Source organism: Lithobates pipiens, unplaced genomic scaffold (genome assembly GCF_037356315.1).
Source record: "Lithobates pipiens isolate NorthernLeopardFrog02 unplaced genomic scaffold, aLitPip1_a1.2 Scaffold_1, whole genome shotgun sequence".
NCBI classification, from domain to species: Eukaryota; Metazoa; Chordata; class Amphibia; order Anura; family Ranidae; genus Lithobates; species Lithobates pipiens.
In genome coordinates, this window is record NW_027507685.1 from 137922371 (window position 1) to 137947338 (window position 24968).

At 42.7% G+C, this 24968-nt stretch overlaps 1 protein-coding gene across 3 annotated transcripts in view; it reads left to right on the forward strand.

The window, feature by feature from the left end:
- RALGDS (ral guanine nucleotide dissociation stimulator) overlaps nt 1-24968 on the forward strand; it is a 240723-nt gene that overhangs the window by 77725 nt on the left and 138030 nt on the right. The window contains exon 1 of one of the 3 annotated variants that reach the window (XM_077477493.1): nt 9486-9783. The exons of the other annotated variants lie outside the window; for them this stretch is intronic. Coding sequence (XP_077333619.1) covers nt 9664-9783 — 120 coding nt within the window. The 5' untranslated portion in view covers nt 9486-9663. Of the gene's footprint in view, nt 1-9485; nt 9784-24968 lie in introns of those variants that run through there. 3 annotated transcript variants of the gene reach the window in all.

The window sequence follows — 24968 nt, forward strand, 5'->3', positions numbered from 1 at the left end:
TGTCTGTCCTCATAGTCTGATTCCTGCTTGGCAATCTTAGGACAAGTAAGCAATCAGAAGGTAGAAGTTTTGGGCTTTGTTCTTGGGGTGTCAGTCCAGTACAATCATTGCAGTTAGAGTAGGCTGCAGTACTTGAAAAATTGTGAGCCTTGGGGAGAACATAATAAGAGTGGATTCCAAAGATGGGGTGTAGTCACTAAAATGTGATAAAGGGGTGAACATGTGACCAGGGAGTTGCTAGGGGTGGCTTTTGGGGCTATAGCTCTGAATAACCCCAAGTCACTCTGAGACGGCCATGGTCATGGCCTCTCTGCAGCCGGGCCGCGAGTGCAGCGCGCAGCACCAGAGAGCTGGCAGACCGGAAGAGCCGGGCAGGGTGAGAGAACAGAGAGATGACATCATCTCTCACCACCCGCCCTGCATCACCGCTGTTCCACTCTCACTGTGCAGCCGCGGGCAGCAGAGAGATGACATCATCTCTCACTGCCTGCCCTCTCTCTGGTGAGCCTGATGTAAGGAGTGGCTCTCTGGGGACTCTTAGGTAAGGAGGGTCTCCCTGAGAACCATGATATATATATTTTATGATATACATGTATATGCCCGCCCAAGCGTATGACTTTCTTTACTTCACTGCTGTGATCTTTTGTAGACCTAGCAATGCCCCTGCATGTGACTATACAGAAGATGTGGTCTATAGAGGCTTTACCTCTGGGTTCTTCTCGGGTTCTCATGTCACGGTGTACTCCATGTGAAGGAAGCTCACAAGACATATATGTGGGGCCTGAGGCTACTTATGAAGTCTCAAGAAATGCGCAGTTTATTGTCAATCATTCATCTTCGGAAAAAAATTCGTAATTTTTTGTAAAGTTTTTTAGTAGCAGACCAACGTCACAGTGGAATTTCTCACACGTCTGTTTTTCCACCTTGAAGCTAGACTCCAGGCAAACAGCTAAATACATATAATAGAGTTATTATACTTGACAAAAGATTTAGATTTCTGTCCATCCAGTCCTGAGATTTACACAGCTGTACCACACAGCAGGGTCCTATTTGGTAGATCTGATCTTTTTAGATTTACTGCAGTTCCCCAATGCCCTGTACACAGAATGGAGAATGTGCGATCGGATTGTGTTGTTGGAAAATCCGATCGCACATTCTCCATTCTGTGTACAGGGCATTAGGGAACTGCAGTAAATCTAAAAAGATCAGATCTACCAAATAGGACCCTGCTGTGTGGTACAGCTGTGTGAATCTCAGGACTGGATGGACAGAAATCTAAATCTTTTGTCAAGTATAATAACTCTATTATATGTGTGGGCTCCATCTGACTTTTTCTGTTGGAATTTCCGACACACAAAGTTTGAGAGCTGGATCTAAATTTTTCCGACAACAAAATCCGTTTGTTTAAATTCCGATCGTGTGTAGACAAATCCAACGCACAAAGTGCCACACATGCTCAGAATAAATTACGAGACAAAAGCTATTGGCTACTGGCCCGTTTATAGTCCCGTCGTATGTGTTATACGTCACCGTGTTCACAACGATTGGATTTTCCAACAACTTTGTGCGACCGTGTGTATGCAAGACAAGTTTGGACCAAAATCCGTCGGAAAAAATCCGACGGATTTTGTCGTCGTAATGTCCGACTGTGTGTACAGGGCATAATTCTTAAAGGTCTTGTCCCACCCCTAACCTGTAACTGGACAATGAAAGAGGATACAACAGACTGATAAGTTCATTTCTTTGTCACTCTGCTCTCTCCTGCTCTCCGAATGTCCCTTGTTAGCACAACTGATTGACTCCTTGGGCTGCTTCCCCCTTTCCCACTGTAAGCTCTGCTGTACAATGACTACAAGAGGCGGATACCTAGTCAAATCCAGGTATTTGCACTACTTGCATTTGGAAAATAGAGCTATGTATTAATGAATACGGAGCTGTGTTATTTTATGTCTTTCATGTCTGCCTTGAGTTCAGATTTAAATGGTTGCATACTCCATGCATGCATTCAATGCATGCAAAGCATTGCTTTGATATTATCTGGCACTGTATTATGTGTATTTTGTTAGCTTACGGTTTTCTCAGTCTTTTGTGTTTATGAAACGATCGCTCTGAAGGTCTGTATGACTGGGGATTCGGCCATAAATCTGGCAAGTGTTGGCTTATGCCCCTGGTTATCCATAGGCCCTAATCCAGCCAGGGAGTCAAACAATGATCACATCTGTAAGCTCTCAATGTCACCCCTTGGCTGAACCTGCGGGCAAAGGATTACCTGGCATGCAAGGATTAAACCAGGAAATAACTAAGACAAATGGGCATCTGAGAACTCCCGCCCTCTCGGTTTCTTAATGCAAAACTTAACTCTCTCAATCCACATTAACTATTTTCTTTCATATACTGTAAATAGATAGGAAGGTATATTAGATTCACTTGTTTTAACCACTTCAACCCTGGAAGGTTTTACCCCCTTAATGACCAGGCCATTTTTGCGATACGGCACTGCGTTACTTTTACTGACAATTTCGTGGTCGTGCGACGTTATACCCAAATAAAATTGATGTCCTTTTTTTCTGAATAAATAGAGCTTTCTTTGGTGGTATTTGATCACCTCTGCGGGTTTTTATTTTTTTGCGCTATAAACAAAAAAAGGCTGACAATTTTGAAGAAAAAAAACAATATATTTTTACGTCTGCTATACTACATATTCAATAAATAAAAATGTTTTAAATCTAATTTCTTCATCGATTTAAGCCAATATGTATTCTGCTACATATTTTTGGTTAAAAAACAAAAAATAAAGAAACCGACAGTGTTTACATCTCAGGAGTCTTCTTAAATGGGACCTGCAATCTGCTCACATAATTTGTAATAAAAACATTGTGTATGATGTCATAAGCCTAGGCTAATGACCAGACAAGAAATAGGAAGTGGGCTGTATAAGGTATTTACTGGCAGAAAAAAAATGTTTTACTATCCAAAGTTAAAACAACAAGAGCAGAAGATTTAATAGCTGAAAAGTTGAAAAAATGACTGAATGTCCGCTTTAAGGAGGGGAGGAACAGAAGAGGGGCTTTCTCAGCTAAACACACCCTCCTGCCTGTATGCCTGAGCTAAGAGCAGATGAATTCCAGGAAGTAAATGATATGTGAATCATCTGCCCTTATTCAAGATGACCATGGCCAGAAATGCTAGGGGGGTGTTTTTCAAAGTGATTTGTCAACAAAATAAAGCATGGAGACAGATGGGTGAGTTTGCTTTGAATGGATGGACGGATGGGTGAGTTTTCTTTGAATATTAAAAATAATTATTATTATTATTAATAATAATAATAATAATAATAATCAATTTGTGATGGCCAGATACAGTTAGCTTTAAGTATTACCTCATTGGAGGATATTAGGGTGGGGCACAGGGCTGGACTGGGACAGAAATTTGTCCCTGGACTTAATCCTGACCGGCCCACTTACATTTTGAGTGTCCCATCACCAGCCCCCCTACAACAGAGTGTCCCATCAGCACCCCCTTACATCAGAGTGTCCCATCAGCACCCCCTTACATCAGAGTGTCCCATCAGCAGCCCCTTACTTCAGATTGTCCCATCAGCAGCCCCCTTACATCAGAGTGTCCCATCAGCAGCCCCCTTACATCAGAGTGGCCCACTGAGCCATCGGCCCACCGGGAAACTCCCGGTAGTCCCGATGGCCAGTACATGCCTGGTGGGGCAGGATGTGGACAAGGTGGTCCTAAGGGTTCCTTGGTAAGAGGCAACCCTCTAGCATCGGTTGGACCAGAGGAAAGCAACAGACAAGATTCTCCCGCCCCATTTTGGTAGTCAATGGGGTGTTTTTGTTTTGGTTCCGTTCTTTTAGTGTTGATTGGAAGATGGGTTTTGAAGGTTGTTGTAGCAGCATGATCATCAGTGCCCTGATTAGAATAAAGCAATATAGTGTCACCAATCAGTGCCCACCAATGCCAGCAATCATTGCCCACCACTGCCCACAAGGGCCACCAATCAGTGCCCATTGGCAATGCCAGTCAGTGCTGGCCATAAGTGCTGCCTATCAGTGCTGCCCATCAATTCCCATCACTGCTGTCAATCAAAGCCCATCAGTGCCCATCTGTACTGCCTATCCATGCCACCTATCAGTGCCCACCAGTGCCGACTATCAGTGCCCACCAGTGCCGCCTATCAGTGCCCATCGGTGGCACATATCAGAGTGACCTATCAGTGCCCATAAGTGTGGCATATTAGTGCCTCCTCATCAGTGCCACCTCATCAATTCTCACCAGTTCAGCCTATCAGTGTCGCCTCATCAGTGCACATCAGTGAAGACAAAAAATTACTTAGTTACAAAATTTACTGACAGAAAAAAAGTAAAAAACATTTTTTTTGTAAAAAAAACAAAACCCAGCAGTGGTTAAATACCACCAAAAAAAACTATATTTGTGAAGAAAATGATAAAAAATTTGTTTGGGTACAGTGCAGCATGACCGCGCAATTGTCATCCAAATTACGACAGTGCTGAAAGCTGAAAAATGGCCTGGGCAGGAAGGGGGTGTAAGTGCCCGGTAGGCAAGTGGTTAAAGTAGTACTAAAGGGCCATGTTTTTATTTTTAAATACATTGTTATTCAGAAACATAGTGCAACATCATAAATTATTTCTCAAAAATAGTCAACAAACACTTACAGTGGTGTGAAAAAGTGTTTGCCCCCTTCCTCATTTCCTGTTCCTTTGCATGTTTGTCACACTTAAGTGTTTCGGAACATCAAACCAATTTAAACAATAGTCAAGGACAACACAAGTAAACACAAAATGCAATTTGTAAATGAAGGTGTTTATTATTAAAGGTGAAAAAAAATCCAAACCATCATGGCCCTGTGTGAAAAAGTGATTGCCCCCTTGTTAAAACATACTATAACTGTGGTTGTCCACACCTGAGTTCAATTTCTCTAGCCACGCCCAGGCCTGATTATTGCCACACCTGTTCACAATCAAGGCATCACTTAAATAGGAGCTGTTTGACACAGTAAGGTCCACCAGAAGATCCTTAAAAGCTACACATCATGCCGAGACCCAAAGAAATTCAGGAACAATTGAGAAAGAAAGTAATTGAGATCTATCAGTCTGGAAAGGGTTATAAAGCCATTTCCAAAGCTTTGGGAATCCAGCGAACCACAGTGAGAGCCATTATCCACAAATGGCGAAGACATGGAACAGTGGTGAACCTTCCCAGGAGTGGCCGGCCGCCCAAAATTACCCCAAGAGCGCAGCGACGACTCATCCAAGAGGTCACAAAAGACCCCACAACAACGTCCAAGGAACTGCAGGCCTCACTTGCCTCAGTTAAGGTCAGCGTTCATGCCTCCACCATCAGGAAAAATGGCCTGCATGGCAGAGTTCCAAGGAGAAAACCACTGCTGAGCAAAAAGAACATCAAAGCTCGTCTCAATTTCTCCACAACACATCTTGGTGATCCCCAAGACTTTTGGGACAACATTCTGTGGACTGATGAGACAAAAGTGGAACTCTTTGGAAGGTGTGTGTCCAAGTATATCTGGCGTAGAAGGAACACTGCATTTCATAAAAAGAACATTATACCAACAGTAAAATATGGTGGTGGTAGTGTGATGGTCTGGGGCTGTTTTGCTGCTTCAGGACCTGGAAGACTTGCCGTGATAAAAGGAACTATGAATTCTGCTGTCTACCAAGAGATCCTGAAGGAGAATGTCCGACCATCTGTTCGTGTACTCAAGCTGAAACGAACTTGGGTTCTGCAGCAGGACAATGATCCTAAACACACCAGCAAGTCCACCACCGAATGGCTGAAGAAAAACAAAATGAAGACTTTGGAGTGGCCTAGCCAAAGTCCTGACCTGAATCCTATTGAGATGTTGTGGTATGACCTTAAAAAGGCCGTTCATGCTCAAACCCTCTAATGTAACTGAATTAGGACAATTCTGCAAAGATGAGTGGGCCAAAATTCCTCCAGGACGCTGTAAAAGCCTCATTGCACGTTATCGCAAACGCTTGGTTGCAGTTGTTGCTGCTAAGGGTGGCCCAACCAGTTATTAGGTTTAGGGGGCAATCACTTTTTCACACAGGGCCATGATGGTTTGGATTTTTTTTCACCTTTAATAATAAACACCTTCATTTACAAATTGCATTTTGTGTTTACTTGTGTTGTCCTTGACTATTGTTTAAATTGGTTTGATGTTCCGAAACACTTAAGTGTGACAAACATGCAAAGGAACAGGAAATGAGGAAGGGGGCAAACACTTTTTCACACCACTGTAGGTGCCCGTTCGGACCACATGCAGTCCCGTTTTTTTCTGCATCAAAAATGCATGGATAGCAGGTTATATAGTTTCCAATGGCATAGTTCACACCAGTGCAATCAGTTCCAGAACAAAAAAAATTAAAAGTTTTTTGTTGAAAGAGAAGTATGAGGCTTTTTTTGTTTTTTTAAGAATCATAAGACTGAGAACCGAGCGATCAAACACCACCAATCGCACGTTTCTCGGGGCTCCCTGAGCAGAGAGCTGCAGACTGCCAATCACCGTTGTCTGCCCCCCCTGCACTCACTGGAGCGCTGGGCTTTAGAGGGGGTGGGAGTGGCTGGCTCAGACTCTCAGCGGCTCGCTGAGAAGGTGAGCAGGGTGCCAGTTGAGGCATGTGGGCGGCTCCCAACTTCATTGTCGCGATCTTACCCAAGCCTGGACCAGGTCTGTGACGTCAGCTGACAATGGGCTTCACCATGCTGTCTGCTGAAAACAGGTCACAGGGGTTCCCCCACCATCAGAATATACTGCACTGCAGCCACTTAGCTGCATGCGCTGATCAAGTGATAATTTTTTAGCAGGAACGTTCATGAGACATCAATCGACAAATTTCTCATAAACTTCTCATTACAGTTGTCTGGTTAGTGCTGAACCCATTGAATTTCGATCCATGTATTGTCCGTTTTGCCCTTCAAAGATATCACAGACGTAATTTACAAAGTCCATTGTTATCTACACACACAATTCCATTCCTCGGGCAAACATGTCCCCTACGTGCCACCACATATACACAGCTTCACAAAACCATCAGAGATGTAGGGGCAAGTATGTCTATTAGGCCCCTTTAACACGCCACCTTCCGTTCTGATCAGTAAGCGATCTGTCCACTAATCCTCTGCTGATCGAAGCAAGGCGGGCCGATGACACATCTGTGTCCACTCAATTTATGCAGAGCAGACACGGATGGACCCTGCTCAGCTCTATGGCCGGCTGGGAGTAAATGGACTCCGATGTCTGTTTTACATCTGGTTGGCTGGTTCCAATCTGATCCGCCCACGTGCATGAGGCCTCCTCCATTTTTTTAAATGGGCCTGATCAGACCCAGATGGAAGCGAGTGTAAGCAGACACAAGTCCCACCGAATGCATTGACCTTCTGGTCAGGTCCACCTGAAAAAGGCTGACTCACAGGCTGACATGACCGTTTCGCCCATGTTTCTTTTGGCCCTAGCTTACCTGATGGTGGTATCTGTGCATTTCAGATACTCACCCATCCAGTGAATCCAGCGTTGACCCACTGAGATTCTCTTGTGCCTGGCAACAACTCCGTCCTGCTCCGCCATGGTCTCTCTGACGTCATCGAGAGGCCCACTGGCTCTGCCGGGTTCAGCTGGCAGGCCTCTTAATGATACACCGATAGACCCGCCCCCTCCTCCTGCTCTTGAATTAAGGGCTATGCCTCCTGGAAAATGTGACCTACCTGGGGGGCACAGCGGGCATGTCATTCGCCTAGGGTGAGTGACCTGCATGGGGAGGTGGGGTGGACTTTAAATAAATAAAAAAAAAAGAAGTAAAGAAAAGGAAAAAAAAGCAATGCCCTATTCCTGCAGAGTAAGGGAGGATGGGTGAAGAGGCGGGATCATCCTCAGGAAGATGAAGGTTCACTTTAAGCTCAAGTTGTCTGTGCTTGTTGGCACAGGCAGTGTATTGGTGTCAGCCAGTAGGCCCAGGACTGTGCATGAAAGGGTGGCTGTGGCTCTATAGGATCGTGCAAGCAAGGGAGCCACCGTTACAACTGAAGTATAGACCAGTAGCAACAGTGGGAAAAGGAGGGACAGAATTAAACACAATGCAGTAGATGCTGACCACTTTGTAAATCCTATCTTAGTGTGGTTGTAAACCCTTACATATACCCAGTCAAGTCACTGGCTTATATAAGTTGTACCTGTCTCTCTGCTGTCCTCTCTTCTCTACATCTGTTCAAAGTCCTGAATTTTTTAAAGCTTGCCTGAACTGTCAGAAAAAAGGGGTGAGAGTTAAAATTACACTCTGGAGAGCTCTGAGAGCTGATTGGAGGGAAGGGACACCCCCCCCCCCCCATTCACACAACACACAGGAACAGAGTCATACCTTTCAACTTTTTGAGACAGAAACAAGGGACATCTATTAGCAAAAGTATGTTGGCATAGGACACACCCCCTCCTGCCACACCCCCTTAAAGGAGAATTATACAAAAAAAATGTTTAGTTAAACCCACAAGTGCTTTTTTTTTATTTTACCACTACTATTCTGTTATACTGGCTTTTAATATTTACAAATGCAGCTATTTAGAAATTTGATGAAAGGTTTAGCACCGGGAAACAGTTTTTGAAAGATAAAAAGTGGATTTTAAAAATGAGGGACAAATGAGGAGGAAAGAGGACTTTGTTCCAAATCAGGGACAGCCCCTCAAAATCAGGGTAAATTGGGAGCTATGGCTATCAATCTGCTGGAGCTCCTCCCCTGTCACCTTTTTTCTCTTGGTGTCAGGGGAAATCATGTCAGAAGTGACTCATGCTGATAGCAGATGAATGAAGCACGAATGACACTTGGTGCTCTTAACTGAGACAAATACACGATATAGAAGGATATGTTTTGTTCGTATTTCCTGTTTGAGGTTTACAAGCACTTTAAGCACCGACTGTAGGAAAAATTTAGGTTTACTATCACTTTAGGTAGAAACAAGCAGATTCGCCAGGTGCATTCAAGCATGTTGGTACATCAGTCGGTCATGAGAACGATTGTTGTGTAACCAGATCATATCTGTATGTGTATGTTGTCTGACATCTCTTGCAGCCTCTCTTTGTTGGCATTAGGTAGGGTTTGTTAAGGACATCAGAACTGTGGTCTGGCCTCCTAATGCAGCTCAAGTTTATACACGCCACCACTATCTGCATTGTATACATCAGACGCTGTAATCCTTCTAATCTTCTCTTTTTATACACAAAGTTTGCAGGAACTCCTACAAAGCAAAGTCTGTCTCTCCTTCCCCGTGTGCCCTGTATGATTTCCTAGTAATTATATTTGCCCCGACTTGCTTTAAATGACAGTGTTTGTGTGCATTCCCGTACAATGAACAGAACCGCGGGGAAAGAACACAATGCCTTTGCTCCTTGAATAAACTTTTGAGGGATTTCCTAGGATCTTTGCTGGATGAATCAGGCACTCGATGTGAATGAATGCACCCAGGTAAGGGCACTGCCCTGTCATGCCGGTAAACAGTGTATTAAGTGGGAGGAACTTGCGTTAAGCAAACAGATGAGAAAGAAGGAGGTGACTGTGGAATGTACAAACATGACAATCGGGACATTCAACGTGAAGTAGTCGAGAGTTATCTTGGTGCCCAGGTATGAACGTACCACTTACAGCAAGAAAAGGCTTCCTGCCGCAAAGAAAGGACAGCCCGTACCGGCGTTACCTAGACAAAATCCTGGAGACCTTCTGCCTTCAAGTCCATGACACAAAGATGGTAAGAGACGACTGATTGGATTTACTGCAGGTTAGCTTGTAGACGGAACTGGTGAGCTTCTGATGCTAATTACACTCAGGGCCGGATTTCTACCACCGTAGGCATGCAACCTTTGGCACCCAAGTTCTCCATTTGTATCCATACTTAAGCTATAGTGTTGGGAGGGTGAGCATTCCCAGGGTGTGAGCTCGTAGTTCACATGTGGGATGTGTGGCACATAGCCTGATTGGGTGGCACGCATCTCAAATCTATGTGCATCTTTAGTATTTATAAGAGAGGTTTTAATAACAACTACACATAAATGCAGATGTGACTTTATCAGAAAAAAATTAAGGAAAGCAGTTAGAGGGGATGCCATTTCCAGTGCCTAGCTGTCCAGGTATCCCACAGAAAAACTGTGATACTGCCATGATGGAAGAACTGGGGCCACCATTGCTGGCCTCCTGAAGAAAATTAGAAACTTGCCTGTCTGTGACTTTACGTTACAGACCCAGAACAAGTATGCTGTAAATGAGTGTCATAATGTTGTACCTCTTTACTTTTAGGTCAGCGACTATTATACTTCTAGATCAGGGACTACTACACTTCTTCAACATCAGCGACTACTATGCTTCTAGGTTAGCAACCACTATACTTCTTCTAGATCAATGGCTACTATACTTCTTCTAGGTTAGCAACCACTATACTTCTTCTAGATCAATGGCTACTATACTTCTTCTAGGTTAGCAACCACTATACTTCTTCTAGGTCAGAAACTACTTTACTTCTTCTAGGCCATCGACCACTATACTTCTTTTGGGTCAGAGACTACTATACTTATTCTAGGTCAGCAAACTCTATACTTCTTGTAGGTCAGAGACTACTATAGTCAGAAGCCATTATACTTCTTGTAAATCAGTGACCATTTTACTTCTTCTAGGTCAGTGACCACTATATTTCTTGTATTGTAGGTCAGTGACTACTTTACCTCTTTTAGGACAGCGACTACTATACTTCTTCCTGGTCAGCAACCACTATACTTTTTCCAGGTCAGAGACTACTATACTTCTTCTTGGTCAGCAACTACTATACTTCTAGGTCAGCGACTACTATACTTCTAGGTCAGAGACTACTATAGTCAGCAGCCACTATACTTCTTGTAAATCAGTGACCATTTAACTTTTTCTAGGTCAGCAACTACTATACCTCTTCTAGGTCAGAGACCACTATACTTCTTCTAGATCAGAAACTACTATACCTCTTCTAAGTCAGTGACTACTAGACCTGTTCTAGGTCAGAGACTACTATACTTCTTCTTGGTTAGAAACTACTATACTTCTTAGCCCTTGTACACACGGTCGGATATTCTGACAACCAAATCCGTTGGATTTTGTGTGACGGATTTTGTCCGACGGATTTTATCCGAAATTGTTGCATACACACGGTCAGACAAAGTTGTCGGAAAATCCGATTGTACATAACGTGATGACGTTATTTCGTTACGACGGGACTACGTTCAGGCTAGTAGCCAATAGCTTTGGTCTAGGAATTTGATCTGAACATGCGTGGCACTTTTTCTGTCGGAGTAGGCTACACATGATCGGACTATGTCCGATCGGAGCATTTTGTCTGAAAATTTTACCGGCAAGTTGGAAAAGTTGGTCCGTCGGATATTCCGACGGAAACAGTCCGATGGAGACCACACACAGTCGGAATATCCGACAAAACGGTCCGATAGAACACATTCCGTCGGAATCTCCGACCGTGTGTACAAGGGCTAATAGGTCAGCGACTACTAGACCTGTTCTAGGTCAGAGACTACTATACTTCTTCTTGGTTAGAAACTACTATACTTCTTCTAGGTCAGCGACTACTATACATCTTCAAGGTCAACGACCACTGTTCTTCTTCTAAGTCAAGAAAGCATTGAAGCCAAGTCCTTTTAAGACACTTTAATGTAAAATTCTAGCTAGTATAGAACAGTAGGTTACACAAATTTGTAAATGATATGGGTAATTTGTATTGAGTTGACTTTAAAGAGGAAGTAAACCCTGATGGGTTTACTTCCTCTTTCATTCCCTGCAAAGGTAAAGTATAATGGACTACTATGCATCGCATAGTAGTTCATTATGTGTCACTTACCTGACACAGGAGCCAGCGAAGTCACCGCTGACCCCTGTAGTCTGGCGCATCCATCTTCTCGGTGGGGTCTCGCAGCTCCACCACTGTCATTTGGCGAAGCCGCGATGACGTCACTCCCGCACATGCGCACGGGAGCCGACCCGTGCGGCATCTTCGTCATTGACGATGCCACGCTCAGTGCGCCTGCGCCGTAGACAGCGGTGCCTGTCTTCGGGCAAATATCTCCTAAACCGTAAAGGTTTAGGAGATATTTCTTAGACCTACAGGTAAGCCTTAATCTAGGCTTACCTGTAGGTCAAAGTGGTTTGTAAGGGTTTACAACCACTTTAAGAATGTGCATTCAGATAGTTGTTTAGTTTTGTGAACAGAAAGGAGATGTTTAACAATGTCACATTTTATTTTTTGGCTTTGTCAGTGCTGGAGAGATGCACTCTCTCTATTGTCGCTTTCACTGGGCTGTAAACTGAGAGGGAAATTCCAAATATTGACAGCAGTCACTGTAACAAAAGTGAAAGGAAATTTCCAAGCGTGAGATTTTCTTTTACATTTTACTGAGATTTCTATTACCTGATGTGTTTCTTGGAAATTACAGATAATGTTGAAACCTTTCCCAATTCTATACAGACAATAAACTTTGTCTGGAGTTCCACTTTAGGCAAGCACGGGATCATCTATACCTGCTATGGCCCTCCCTTCATGTGTACATGTGGCTGGTGACTTAGAGGTCACATCATAGTGGCATATTCATCTGTCATAAAAAGCTAAACTCTTGTTCTCTACAGAGCTCTGCACAGTTCAATTCAGAACATCACTAAACACAGCTTGCTGGCTGTGGCACAGAACAGAACCATAGCACATCTGCCCTACAAATCCAGACGGCACTGTACATTTTAATTACCAGCATCACCCTTGAGGTTCTCTTATGCTTCAATTTTCTAATTATGTGTGATTACAGTACAGCTCCATGAGTCTGTAGACTATACTGGGGGTATGTATGTGTAAATTGTAAAAAAAAAAAAAAAAAAAAAAGGTTTCTTTTTCCTGGCATAAGTCTGTGGTTGAATGTGCATCGCATTGCACTTTTGTATGGGGGTTTTGCTTGTTTATAGGAGTTCTGCGGTGTATTATAAGTGAGGACATATTTTACATTTTTATTGCAGCTTTTGACTTAAAGGGCAACTATTGCAAAACATATTACACCCTTTGGAACTATAACAGCTTCAACTCTTCTAGGAAGGCTGTCCACAAGGTTTAGGAGTGTGTCTATGGGAATGTTTGACCATTCTTCTGCATAGGGTGGGCCAACTCAATATTGAACCCTACGGACCGAGACTGGGATGTTGTTTAGGATACTCCAATGTCAAAATCTCCCTGACATAATTCCCAGCTATGTTTCTGTGCACCTGGGAATTATGGCTGTTCCTACCCACCATTGTATATTCCAGCTTCATAATATAAGATAAACAATGAATCCAGGAATGTGTAACCCTCTCATAATGGTCACAGAAAATGTGCAGACCCGGAAATAGGGTCCTAGGTAGGGTAGTCACACCCTCCTGTACTTCTCTCTAACTTCCTCTATTCACATTGATAAAGATGACAACATGCTCAGAGAATCTGCCCCGCTGTCTGTACCTGCATAGCCCACCCATCAGACACCTACGGCCTACAAGTATATCCTCTTAACCTCAATAGTGCTTGGACAAACTGCACTTTTTTTCACATGCCTTGATCTGCATTTTTTTCCATATATATGCAGTCCAAAATGTTGCTCAATCTCAATTTCCGCAGCAGTATTATAGGTTGTGCCAACCAGCCCCAGGCATCAGTTGATTTGCCAGGCAGTTTGGCCCAAATGGGAATGTGGAGAAAAAGTCACGTGAAATAATAATTAAAAAAAAATAATCCAGTTATGGGTGGGCTGACCCTTTAGCAAACTCTTTAGGAGGTCAAAACTTAGAGCAAAGAAAAGGTTGCCCACCTATTGGGAGATAATTCCAAATTCCTATGACGGCCAATTTTCTCCAGAACAATGAATGCACCGAATGAGTCACAAAGAAACTGGTATGCCTACTTTCCTCCCTCTCGCCTTCCCAGAAATCACAAGTTCCATTCAGCAAAATTAAAGCTAAGCTGAAAAAACAATTCTGAATAAATTGAGCAAGTGCATCATTCACTGCCTGGATGATCCTACTGTTCATGTGACACACAGGCCCCGACAAATGCTTGGCAAGACACGTTTCATCTACGCTATCTCAGCATTTTACAGTGATGTTGTGAAATCCAGCTGAAGTAAAACCACATAACATTGTGATTTGAGGTTTTTTGTTATATGTTTAGACCACATGAAATGCTTTTTTTCTGCAAGGCGTGCAAACATGGTTCTTGTTTAACTGGTTCTGATGAAATATATATATATATATATAGTTGTCATTACTTTTTCTTCTGTATAATGCATGCAAAGGTTGTCAGTATACCCAATGCAAACCATACAAATCGTTCTTTTATGCCCCAGTAGAATTACATCCAAAACCACCAGTGTATAGCAAAAGTTATTTGGCTTAATTTGGCTTAATTGTTGATCATTGATCACACCAAACCCCTATTTTTCCTGCAACATTGCAATATGGCTTTGGGGTCAAGATGGATTTTTTTCCCAGCCAGACCAATGTGAACCATGCTTTCTAAGCCCTTGTACACACGGTCGGACATTCCGACAACAAAATCCGACGGATTTTGTCCGAAACTGGTGTTGCATACACATGGTCGGACAATCCGATCGTTCGTAACGTGATGACGTTATTTCGTTACGACGGGACTACGTTCAGGCTAGTAGCCAATAGCTTTGGTCTAGGAATTTGATCTGAGCATGCGTGGCACTTTGTCCGATCTAAATTCTCTACAAGCGATCAGACGATGGATCATGTTGTTGGAAAATTTTATAGCCCAGCTCTAAAACTTTGTTGGTCGAATATTCCGACGGAAACTGTCCGATGGAGCCCACACACGGTCGGATTATCCGACAACTTGGTCCGACATTTTTCATCGGAATGTCCGACCGTGTATACAAGGGCTAAGGGTGTTTGTCTTTCTTTTGACCAACTACAGGCTGTGAATTCTAAGTATACAAGGTTTTTCGAACTTGCTGGTTGAACTCATGGAACAGGATTTTTTTAAACCTGTGCAATGTACGTAAAATATAGTAATTAAACTATGTCAACAGGTTTAGACCACCAGCTGCGTTATTATTCTGCTGAAAACAACATCCTGAATCTATGGGCAAATCCTCTCCTTGGCCTGATTTCAAGCAGACAGATTAACAACTTAGTTAATGGATGTTACCTAATTTCACAACATTCAGAACTGGGTTACCTACTGTTGTGTGAAAAGCCTTTAAATGTCTCTTCGTACTAAAGCATTGATTAGTATGAAGTTGTTGTGAGATCTTAGCCTGGAAAAATGTTGGTTGTATGAGGTATACAGATGGTGGAGTAGCCATTTTGTCCAAATCTATCATTTTTAAAATGCTATTGGTGCTTCTGTATATTTTTTAAACCAGCAGCTCACCACTTTGATATAGAAACTGCTAGTAATTGATATTTTGACTTGACTTCACCAATTGTATTTTTATCTGATGTTCCCTGGTGTCTGGTAGGAAGACCTTAAAGGAGAAGTAGAGCCAAAGCTCTTTTGGCCCTACATCTTCTGGGGATCACAGTAATGTACTATGTTCTGCACTCCTGTATTCAATCAACAGTGGGCTAAAGCCCACTGGTGGAAGATGTCACTCAGCCGGTTCAGACTCTGGGAGTTTGGGCCTTTGCTCTGGAGAGATCCCGACTTTAATGTCAGTATCTACCTAGATGCTTGACCGGCAGCTGGCTCAGCATCCCAGAGCCTGAGGCAGCCACACCGCCCCTCCACAGCCCATCTCTCCAGTGAGTGCTGGAGGGACAGAGCAGGAAGCTCTGTCACTGACAGTCACCAGCTCTCTGAAGATTGAAAACTGAGTGATCAGTTGATTGCAAGATTATTGGTCTTACAGGCAGCAGGAGACAGATGCAGCATTGGGCCAGTGCTGCGTCCACCTAGGTGATTATGGATTGGATTTTTTTCATATCCCTCACTTTTCTTTTAAAGAAAACTTGTCTAAAACTAGATCAATTAAAATTTTATGACTAAAAAATATCTCCCCAAACAAAACTTCAAATAGTAGAAGAATTTACAACCTTAGGTATACAAATACATACCAGTCTTTCCATGTTTGTACCACTAAATGTAAACCCAATTATCTTTTGGATGGAATCCAAGTTACACATATGGAATATCCTTCTCCTGAGCCTCACTGACTGCATCAGCTTGGTTAAAATTATTTACTGCCTCAAATTTTCTAATGTTTTCAGGGCAGGCTTGGTATTCCTATCCTGTAACCTGTTAAAGAAAGTAGACACTCTGTGGTGTCCACGTTTACTTTGAACAATAGCCCTACATTGTAAGAACCTCCTTATAGGCCATAGTGGCAGATGGTGGCTTTGCTCTGCCTAATGTATTTCATTATTTTTAAGCCTACCAACTCACTTTTATACAGGAATGGCTTAACCCATTTGGAGAAAATGTAGCCACCACCCCGGCAGGTCAATATTTGGTCATATTGTGGCCTTTGTTTCTTGGAAAAACTCCAGTTCTAACTGGCATAAAGCGCAGCAGTCTATAAATCAATACACTGCAGAGGTTTCTGTGCCTACAATGCTATAGTTTAATCCAAATATTAAAGCGGAGGTCCACCCTAAAGTGGAGCTTCCGCTCATTGGAACCCTCCCCCCCTCCGGCGCCACAATTGGCACCTTTCAGGGGGGAGGGGGGTGCAGGTACCTGTACAGTACAGGTATCTGCACCCACTTCCGGCGTAGATTCTGCAGAAGGTACGCCCCTTTCCGCAGAATCTATGCCCCTTTCCGAAGGTCCCCCGCTGCCTGCTGGGAAACACACGGATCCCAGAGACAGCGGGGACCATCCTTATTGCGCAGCGCGACTCGCGCATGCGCAGTAGGGAACCGGAAAATGAAGCCGCAAGGCTCCACTTCCTGATTCCCATACCCAAAATGGCGGCGGCGGCACCCGAGAGACGATCGAGAGATCGGCTTCGGGTGCCGACATCGTGGGCGCGCTGGGCGGGTAAGTGTTATTATTTTAAAAGTCAGCAGCTGCAGTATTTGTAGCTGCTGGCTTTTAAAAAAAAAAAAACAAACGGCGGACTCCCGCTTTAAAGGGTAACTACACTGCATCTGAGCAACAAAAACGCTATTTAATTAATTTATAATATTCAAATCAAAGTCATCCATCCATCCATGCTTTATTTTGTTAACACCCCTGCCCCAGTATGGCCGTGACCTTCTTGAGTACAGGTAAATTAATTAATGTAGCATTCACTTCCTGGAATCAATCTGCCCCTAGGTCAGGCATGCAGGCAAAAGGGTGTGCTTAGTTGAGAAAAACCTTCCTTCCCTTCTGAAGATTCATGGGATGTATGACATAATTTGCCTAGGCCAGAAACCAGGAAACAAGCACCAAGTTCCTGAAGCGCAAAGTGAATGGGGGGTGTATAAGAATAAAATTGACACCCAGTGCAGCTGCCAACCACTGGGAAATGGAGAACAGGATATACGAAAACACAGGCAGCGCTGTTTTTTTTTTTTTTTTTTTTAAAGTCAATGTTTATGTTCATATGTGTCATATTCACATAAATTTATGTACACTTTGGATTCAATTTATAAAAAACACTTTATTGCACATAGGTTGAAGCCCAAGAATGTCCATAGGGCTATAAGTAAAAGTGTAAACAGTAGTGTATATGGGGAAAAATTATTAAAACTATACACTAAAATAAGTGGAATTTAAAAGAAAAAGTTTTAAACATGGTACCACCATATGTTCCTGAAGAGGAGGGGTTAGCTGCCCTCGGAAGGCTCGCCGTTCACTATTGACAGGAAGTCATACAGGGAAGAACGCTCTGGCTCCAATATGACAAAGTGGGGTGACAGGGAACTCCGCCTGTTGTCATGGGACCGATAAGTGTAGAGATGGAGAAGCGGAGGGAACTCCCGGCAGCCTCAGTGGTGATCAGAGCTAGCCTCTGTGGTCACCAAACACGGCTTCTGACTAGGATGACGTCCATCAGTGCAGTGGAGCCAAGGCGAAGGAGACGGTGATGTTGGACGGAGCTGAGCATATGCAAAGACGTGTGTGCGATGTCAGCACCGGGTACAGAAACCGAATCAACAAAGATGGACCGCAAGCTAAGGTGTTGCTGTAGCTGACACGTTTCGTGCGCCTGCCTTTGTCAAAGCTGCGAGGCAACCGCAGGAAGAACATTTTAAATCTAATGGGCTAAGGGGTGGGAGGGGTAAATGAGGAAAAAGCCTACAGAGTAATGTTAACCCCTTGACCTAACTGGCCCATGAAATTTGTTAATAAAAATCATTACATAGCATTCAAAATAGGGAAATAAAGGTGATTGTACAAGTTAATGAATGAAATAATGTGTATAGTGGACTAATTGATATCCCAAATGCAAAAAAATATATGTATATAATGGAAGATTCATGAATAATAAAAAAAAGAAACAAATAAATAAAAAAATGAAAAAGTCAAAAACCAGTAAGCAATTTAAGAAATGTAAAAAGAAGTGTTAAACAAGTAAATATGATCTACTTTCCTATCGTTTTACTAATGCTAGTAAATATTGACTGGGTGAGTGAAGTAAGAGCTATACGATCATCCTTACACTGGTGGGCATGTCAAGGGAATACATTTTATTCATTTATTTTTCAAATACTTTTTAACAGTATGTTTATTAGCTTTGAGGCTCTTATGGAAGCAGCTAAACCTGACCAAAATATTTTTTCAAATATTTACTTCTTCACATTTTGTAAGAAATTTGGCTAAATTGGTACAGAAATAACATATAATCTATGTAGAAGTAGATTATAGGCCATACAACTGTTCCTAACCTCCTAAACTACAACTAATGTCTGACTAGCTTTACAGGAGGTCATATTTTATCACCCCATAAGTGGGTTTCAAATAGGTTTATGCAAGGTCATTGAACATTTTCATGTTCAGCAGCTTTTAGAAGTCATCACTTGTTCTTCCTGTGTTGAAATTCGTTGGAGTTTTGATTACTTTGGAACTTTGATGACTTTCTTTTGCTCGGTACATGCTGCTGCTCTGATAGTAAAGCTGGTGCAGCATTTTACTAAGCATGAAAAACTCTTCAATACCACATCTAGGAACTCTTAGGCAGGTCATACATGGGTCAAATTTCGAAAGAATTTTCTTTTGAAAATCTTATCTGAGAATTTTTTTTTGTATTTCGCACTATTAGTGGGCTGCAGCAACAGCCGATTTTCTTGCGGCAATCAAATTTGAGTAATTGGACATAACTTTCAAACAAACAATTTTCTAATCAATGATGGGAGAATCGTGCGAGAAATGTAGTCGAAGAAGCAATGCGCATGTGCAAGAAAAGAAAATTCCCGGAAAGAAAAGAAGATTCCCAGCCGCGAAAATTCTTTTCTGTAACAACATGAGGTGAAATTGAAGGCTTGGTTGGCTGAATTTCGAAATCAATAGTGGCACCATCGGATCACAAAACGCACAAATTTTCTAATTTTCAAAAGAAAATTCTTTCGAAATTCGACCATGTATGGCCAGCGTCATATTGCACCTGTCTAAAGCTTTTGTACAAATTCATTTAGATTTACAATCAACTGTGCAAGGGCCTGTCTAAGTAATTCATTCAATCATTATCCAGTTAGGTCAGCCATTGCACTTAGTTGCTGGGTAATCTATAGGCGATGGTTCATTTGTACTGTAATGTGCGACTGGCTTATTTAGATTTCACCATACACTGAGAAATTAGAATTACAGTTCTATAAATTGATAAAGCAGATTACATTTTGCTCCATGTAGACTAGGGGTCTCCAAACTATGGCCTGGGGCCTGCATGTGGCCCTTTGCTTGCTTTTATCCGGCCCTTGGGGCACTGCTCCTCCTACTAACACCAATGATGGGACACCATTTCTATCCCTGACAGCATCCTTGGGGCACAATTCCTTCCACTGACACCAATGAGGGGACACCATTCCTTTCACTAATAGCATCAATAAGGCACTATTCCTCCCATTAAAACCCATGATGGGGTATTTCTTGTATCCACTGACCACAGTCCAGCCCACTAAAAAACCTAAAGAACAGTAAACTGGCCCTTTGTTTGGAAAGTTTGGAGACCCCTGATGTAGACCATTGAACCGTCACATTTGTCCCGCCCAAGAGAAGCTTACAGGTTACAAATTGAATGCCCTCTACCCCACTAGCTGCACCTACCTTGACCTTCTTCACTCCCCTGCCATTCCACTCAGCCTCCAGGAGTTAAGTAAATACAGATTACTTCATGTGACTTACTCTCCTCCTCTCATTTGACAGTGCTGGTTCTTGGTATATAGGCCAGTCCTATGGGTGGAGAGTCACATGTATAAAGCCTAATGCCAGGGCCAGTCTTAGAGTCCAAAAACGTTTAATATCAGTGCTGGCTCACAAATAACAACAGACAATGCGTTCCAGGGGCTCAAAGACCAAAAAGGAAAAGGTCTTTAAACCCCTGAAATTTATTGGCTGTTCTATGTTGTCGTTTGTTAATCGATACTAATATTAAAAGTTTTTGGACTCTCAGACTCTTTGTTTGGCACTCTTATTAGACTTTATACAAGTGAATCTTCAAATCTGGGTCCTCTGAGGAACACCTTTTTTTTTTGTCTCACCAGAGCCATTGTGTCCTATCACAATCTGATCGTTCTTCTAATAATTTGAATCTAGTTTCTTATTTTTACCTGTTCCATACAGGGTGGGACGACAGTTGTGAGTCCTGTATATATTCCAGTTGGAACTTGCACTAAGCTTTCTTTCTTAGCACCTGGAGCTGAATGAGGCAGGAGTGGGCAAAAGGAACGTGAGTATGTGCTGCTGGGGAGGGTGGCATTCATGTGGAATCTGGCTGTACACCTAACTCGGAAACTGCTCCCCTTAGCACCTATGCTAACTAATCTATGTAAGAAAAATGTTTATATTTTTAAATTTTCAGGCCGCTTCGGTCTGGTCCAGTCCGGCTCCCCTGTGTCAGCCAGCCCTGTTGCAGGGGAGAGGAGGGGGTGCTGACAGCAGATGGGCCATTGACACCTATGGGTGATGTCACAACTGCAGACTTTAATGGCTGTTGTCATGCTCTCTCCTTACCCCTGCTTCCGCGGCTGGCTGATACAGGTGCTCAAGAGAATGGAATGAAGCAGGCTGAAAATAGATAAGTATATACATCTTTCATACACAGGTTAGTTAGCATAGGTTTTAGGAGGCTAGTTAGGTGTATAACCTGAATTCCACTTTAAAGCAAACCTTTGTTTGCTCTGCATGGGCAAAGCACAGGTTCACCTTAAAAAACACCTGAAATGTGGAAGCCCAAAAAAGGGAAATCAAAGGGCAAAAGACTAGTCACCAACATATATGATCAAAGCTCTTTCCCCCATACCCTAATCTTGGAGTTGGCAACCCATCAATCACGATTTACCCACGATCGCAGACAGGTGACAGGTAAACCGTGATCCTCCCTCAACGACACCCAGAACTTGGACAGCGGAGGTGGCGGGGGTGGAATTTAGTGGAACTGATCTGTATTTTCTTCCTTCAGCAGCTGAAAGTAGGCTCCTCCTCCTCCTCTCCCTCTTGCCGATTTTCAGCTGCCACAGGAAGAAAGTGTAGGGGATTGGTACCATTATATGCCACCCCTGCCATCCCTCCTGTCCCTGTTTCTCTTCTTTTTGCTGCCCAGGTCCCCCTGTGTGCTCTCTTGCTCCCCCTTCCCCCCAATGTTTCAGGATGGAGAGCAGGGAAGAGGCTGGTAAATGTCACACACGCATATGTGTTGGAGCTTTGAGGTGCACACTCTAATGCAATAGTCTGCGCACACCTATGAGGTCTCTGTTAAATGAAGGGGGAATAATAAATAAGCAGCAAGAGAAGTGGAATTAGCACAGATCAATAGAATTAATGAAGCCATAATAGGGAGATCTTTGCACTGAAGATTCTCAGGTACAGCTTCCTTTCTGGCAAAGAAAGCAGGAAACAGCACAGTAGTAACATCACTAAATGTCACTTCAAATCTGGCGAGACTTGCAATCACGGACACAACACTTTCGATGATCTCAAATGGTAGAGATACAGCTTTTAGGCTCAAGGTACAGGAAATGCATGGCTTTTTTTCAGGAGGAATTCAAGACAAATGAACATTTTCAGGGTACTGCTTGGGCACAATAACATTTCTACAATGTGAAAATGTTTCGTATAAGATGGCTTCATGAGCTCAGGTCCACCTTAGAAGCACGGAAACTGCTATTGTTTTTATAAAACAAATGTGAACTGTTTTTAGTAGACATCCCATAATCACTTTCGGTCTGAGGAGCAAACCCAGTAAAGTTATATTGCCCTATAGAAACACAGTGTATAGGCTCAGCTTGGTCTGTAGGGTTCTTTTGGATTTCCACACTACCAATGTCACTTCCGTTTTCAGAAAAGACTCTATGGCCGATTGCACTCTTTATCTCCTGAAAAAGACCATTAGGGATGGATCTGCTTCCCTACACGGTAATAAGATATGACATATAATCTGATTCTCGTTACTGTGACCCAAATAAGAACATTAGCACACCTAGAAGGGCAAAGCTTGCCAACAATAAAGAAAAGGAAAGAGGACAGGGAAATCCCCAGTTGGATATTACAGAATCACAATGAGATTCTTTCCTTTGAAATTGATCCTGCGATCTGCTGGGAAAAACTATGTAGGCCAGCTAGGTTATCTTAGGTATGTAGGTGCCTTTTATTGGAAATACCTTCAGAATAATTTGGATCAACTTGCGGGAATAGTGTCCTGTGTTGAGAAATGTTTTGGGTAATTGAGCAGCTGTTTCCTTTTATTGGAATGTATAGTACATTCAGTATATTTTTAGATCCACATGTAGATCATTGTGATGTAAATTTTGTATGTATTAATGTTTTACAAACCCTATATTTGTATAACTTGCAGTTATTGTTGCACAAGAAAGCAGCCATTTTTGCCCACTACATACACAGGTTTTGCTTCCTATTTTGCAGCTCTACTGCTGGTTGTGTTTTTCTGAATATATGCTTCATACAAATGTTATGGAAGAGTTACACCTTCTATCGCCTTGGGTGCGTAAACACAAAATCCTACAAATGCAATCTTGGAAAAAGGCAGGAAGGCAGCACGTTTTTCAAAACCTTTACAACTTAAAGGCCATATATGTCCAACATTGACCCCCCACCCCTTTGTCTCACTAATCTAGTCATTAAAATAATACACTTCTAACAGCATTACTTGCTTACCTGAATTTGCTGTTACAAGAACTTTGCAGCGCTTCTCTGTGAATGGCAACTGGTGGGTGATCTGGTCCAATGGTGGGGTTAGGTTAGTTGTCAACCAGTCTTGTTGCTCCCCTCCCTCTTAAGGGCCTGAGAGGACCCCACCACTGGATAGGCAATGGGTAATGTCTACACTACCTAGGCAGCAACATGGGCACTTAAAGAAGGATCTTCCTCTGCAGTGAAGAAGATAGAAGGCTCAGGACGCATGGGGGCCTCAAAGGTAGAAACAGTACATAAATGGGGCTTTTAGATTAGGTTTTTATTTATTCTTTTTTTTTTTATAATTTGGACAGGGAAAAAACAACACAAAAGGGAGATTTTAAAGGCGCTGACTATGAAATATTGCATTTACCAAAGACAATTTTATTTGCATATTTTCATATTAAAACCATGACAGACTATTAAAACCAGTATTAATATCATACAGGTACGGTTTATAAAACCTTGCCCATATATTTTCAATTACATCAGCAACAATATTTGGTGTAGTCAATTTTTCGTCTTGAAAGTAACTTCCTCAGGAGAGAGAAAGAGCTGGGAACACACCGCTCAAAGCCACGTGTGAGGATCTGATGAGCTGCTGAAGAGATCCGGGAGCTTGCCTTGTCTGCAGCCAGGGAAATCCAATGGAAACAAAGAAGAATGGTGGCACATCCAGAAGTAAAATCAAAATAATTTATTGAAAGTCCATAAAATCAAGCGAACATGACAAACATCAAGCCAAAAAAGGTGCTCAGTGGACGTATTTCACACAGACGTGCTTACTCATCATTTTTCCATTAGCTTCCTCAGGAGACAAGCACTACAACACATAAACAATATGTATTATATGTAGAACCCTGAAGGCATAGAGCTGCAAGAATCCAAGGGTACCCCCGTCAAGATAATTGCCACAATGATCCTGCACAATGTTTTGAGGCCACAGAAGGGTATAGGGAAATCATCCAAACAGGCTCTTTTAATAGGACTTTAGACATGAATGCTGAAGCACGCGGGAGCCTGAGTAGGTTTTGTCATTGCCAGATCAATTGAAAATGTGCATCCCAATCAGCAGGCCTTTAAACCCCCACCCTAGGGTACATGGATTTTGCTGACTTGTGGAGGTTTTTCCAGCATAATTTTTTTGATGGAGTTGGCCTTTTTTTAAATGTTGTCTCTAGCAGGACTGAGCTCTGGTCCCTTATAGGACATGGATGTAAACTAAGCTGTGAATGCTTTAATTACATCAGTGAATTCTGTCATATTGTACAAGGCTGGCTTCCAGTGATCACGTAGGCTTTGCGTTAATCGTGTTCCAATTTAATCACGTCCTTGATGTGGATCATATACAGTACAATGTGAGACATGTAGGCCTTGCTCTGTAAAAATAGTCCAGGGTTATATCGTTCAGTCAGGATGTTTTCATACAAACATCTGATATCTTCGCCGAGGGCCTCCTCTTCCCAGCAATGAGGCATGGGATGTGAAAGCGATAGTATGGCTGAGCTCATTGGCATTCCTGTCAGGATACATCACATCTCGAAGAGATTCATTCTTATTAGCGCCTCGGTGGGGGGCTTTGAATAGTAATGGTA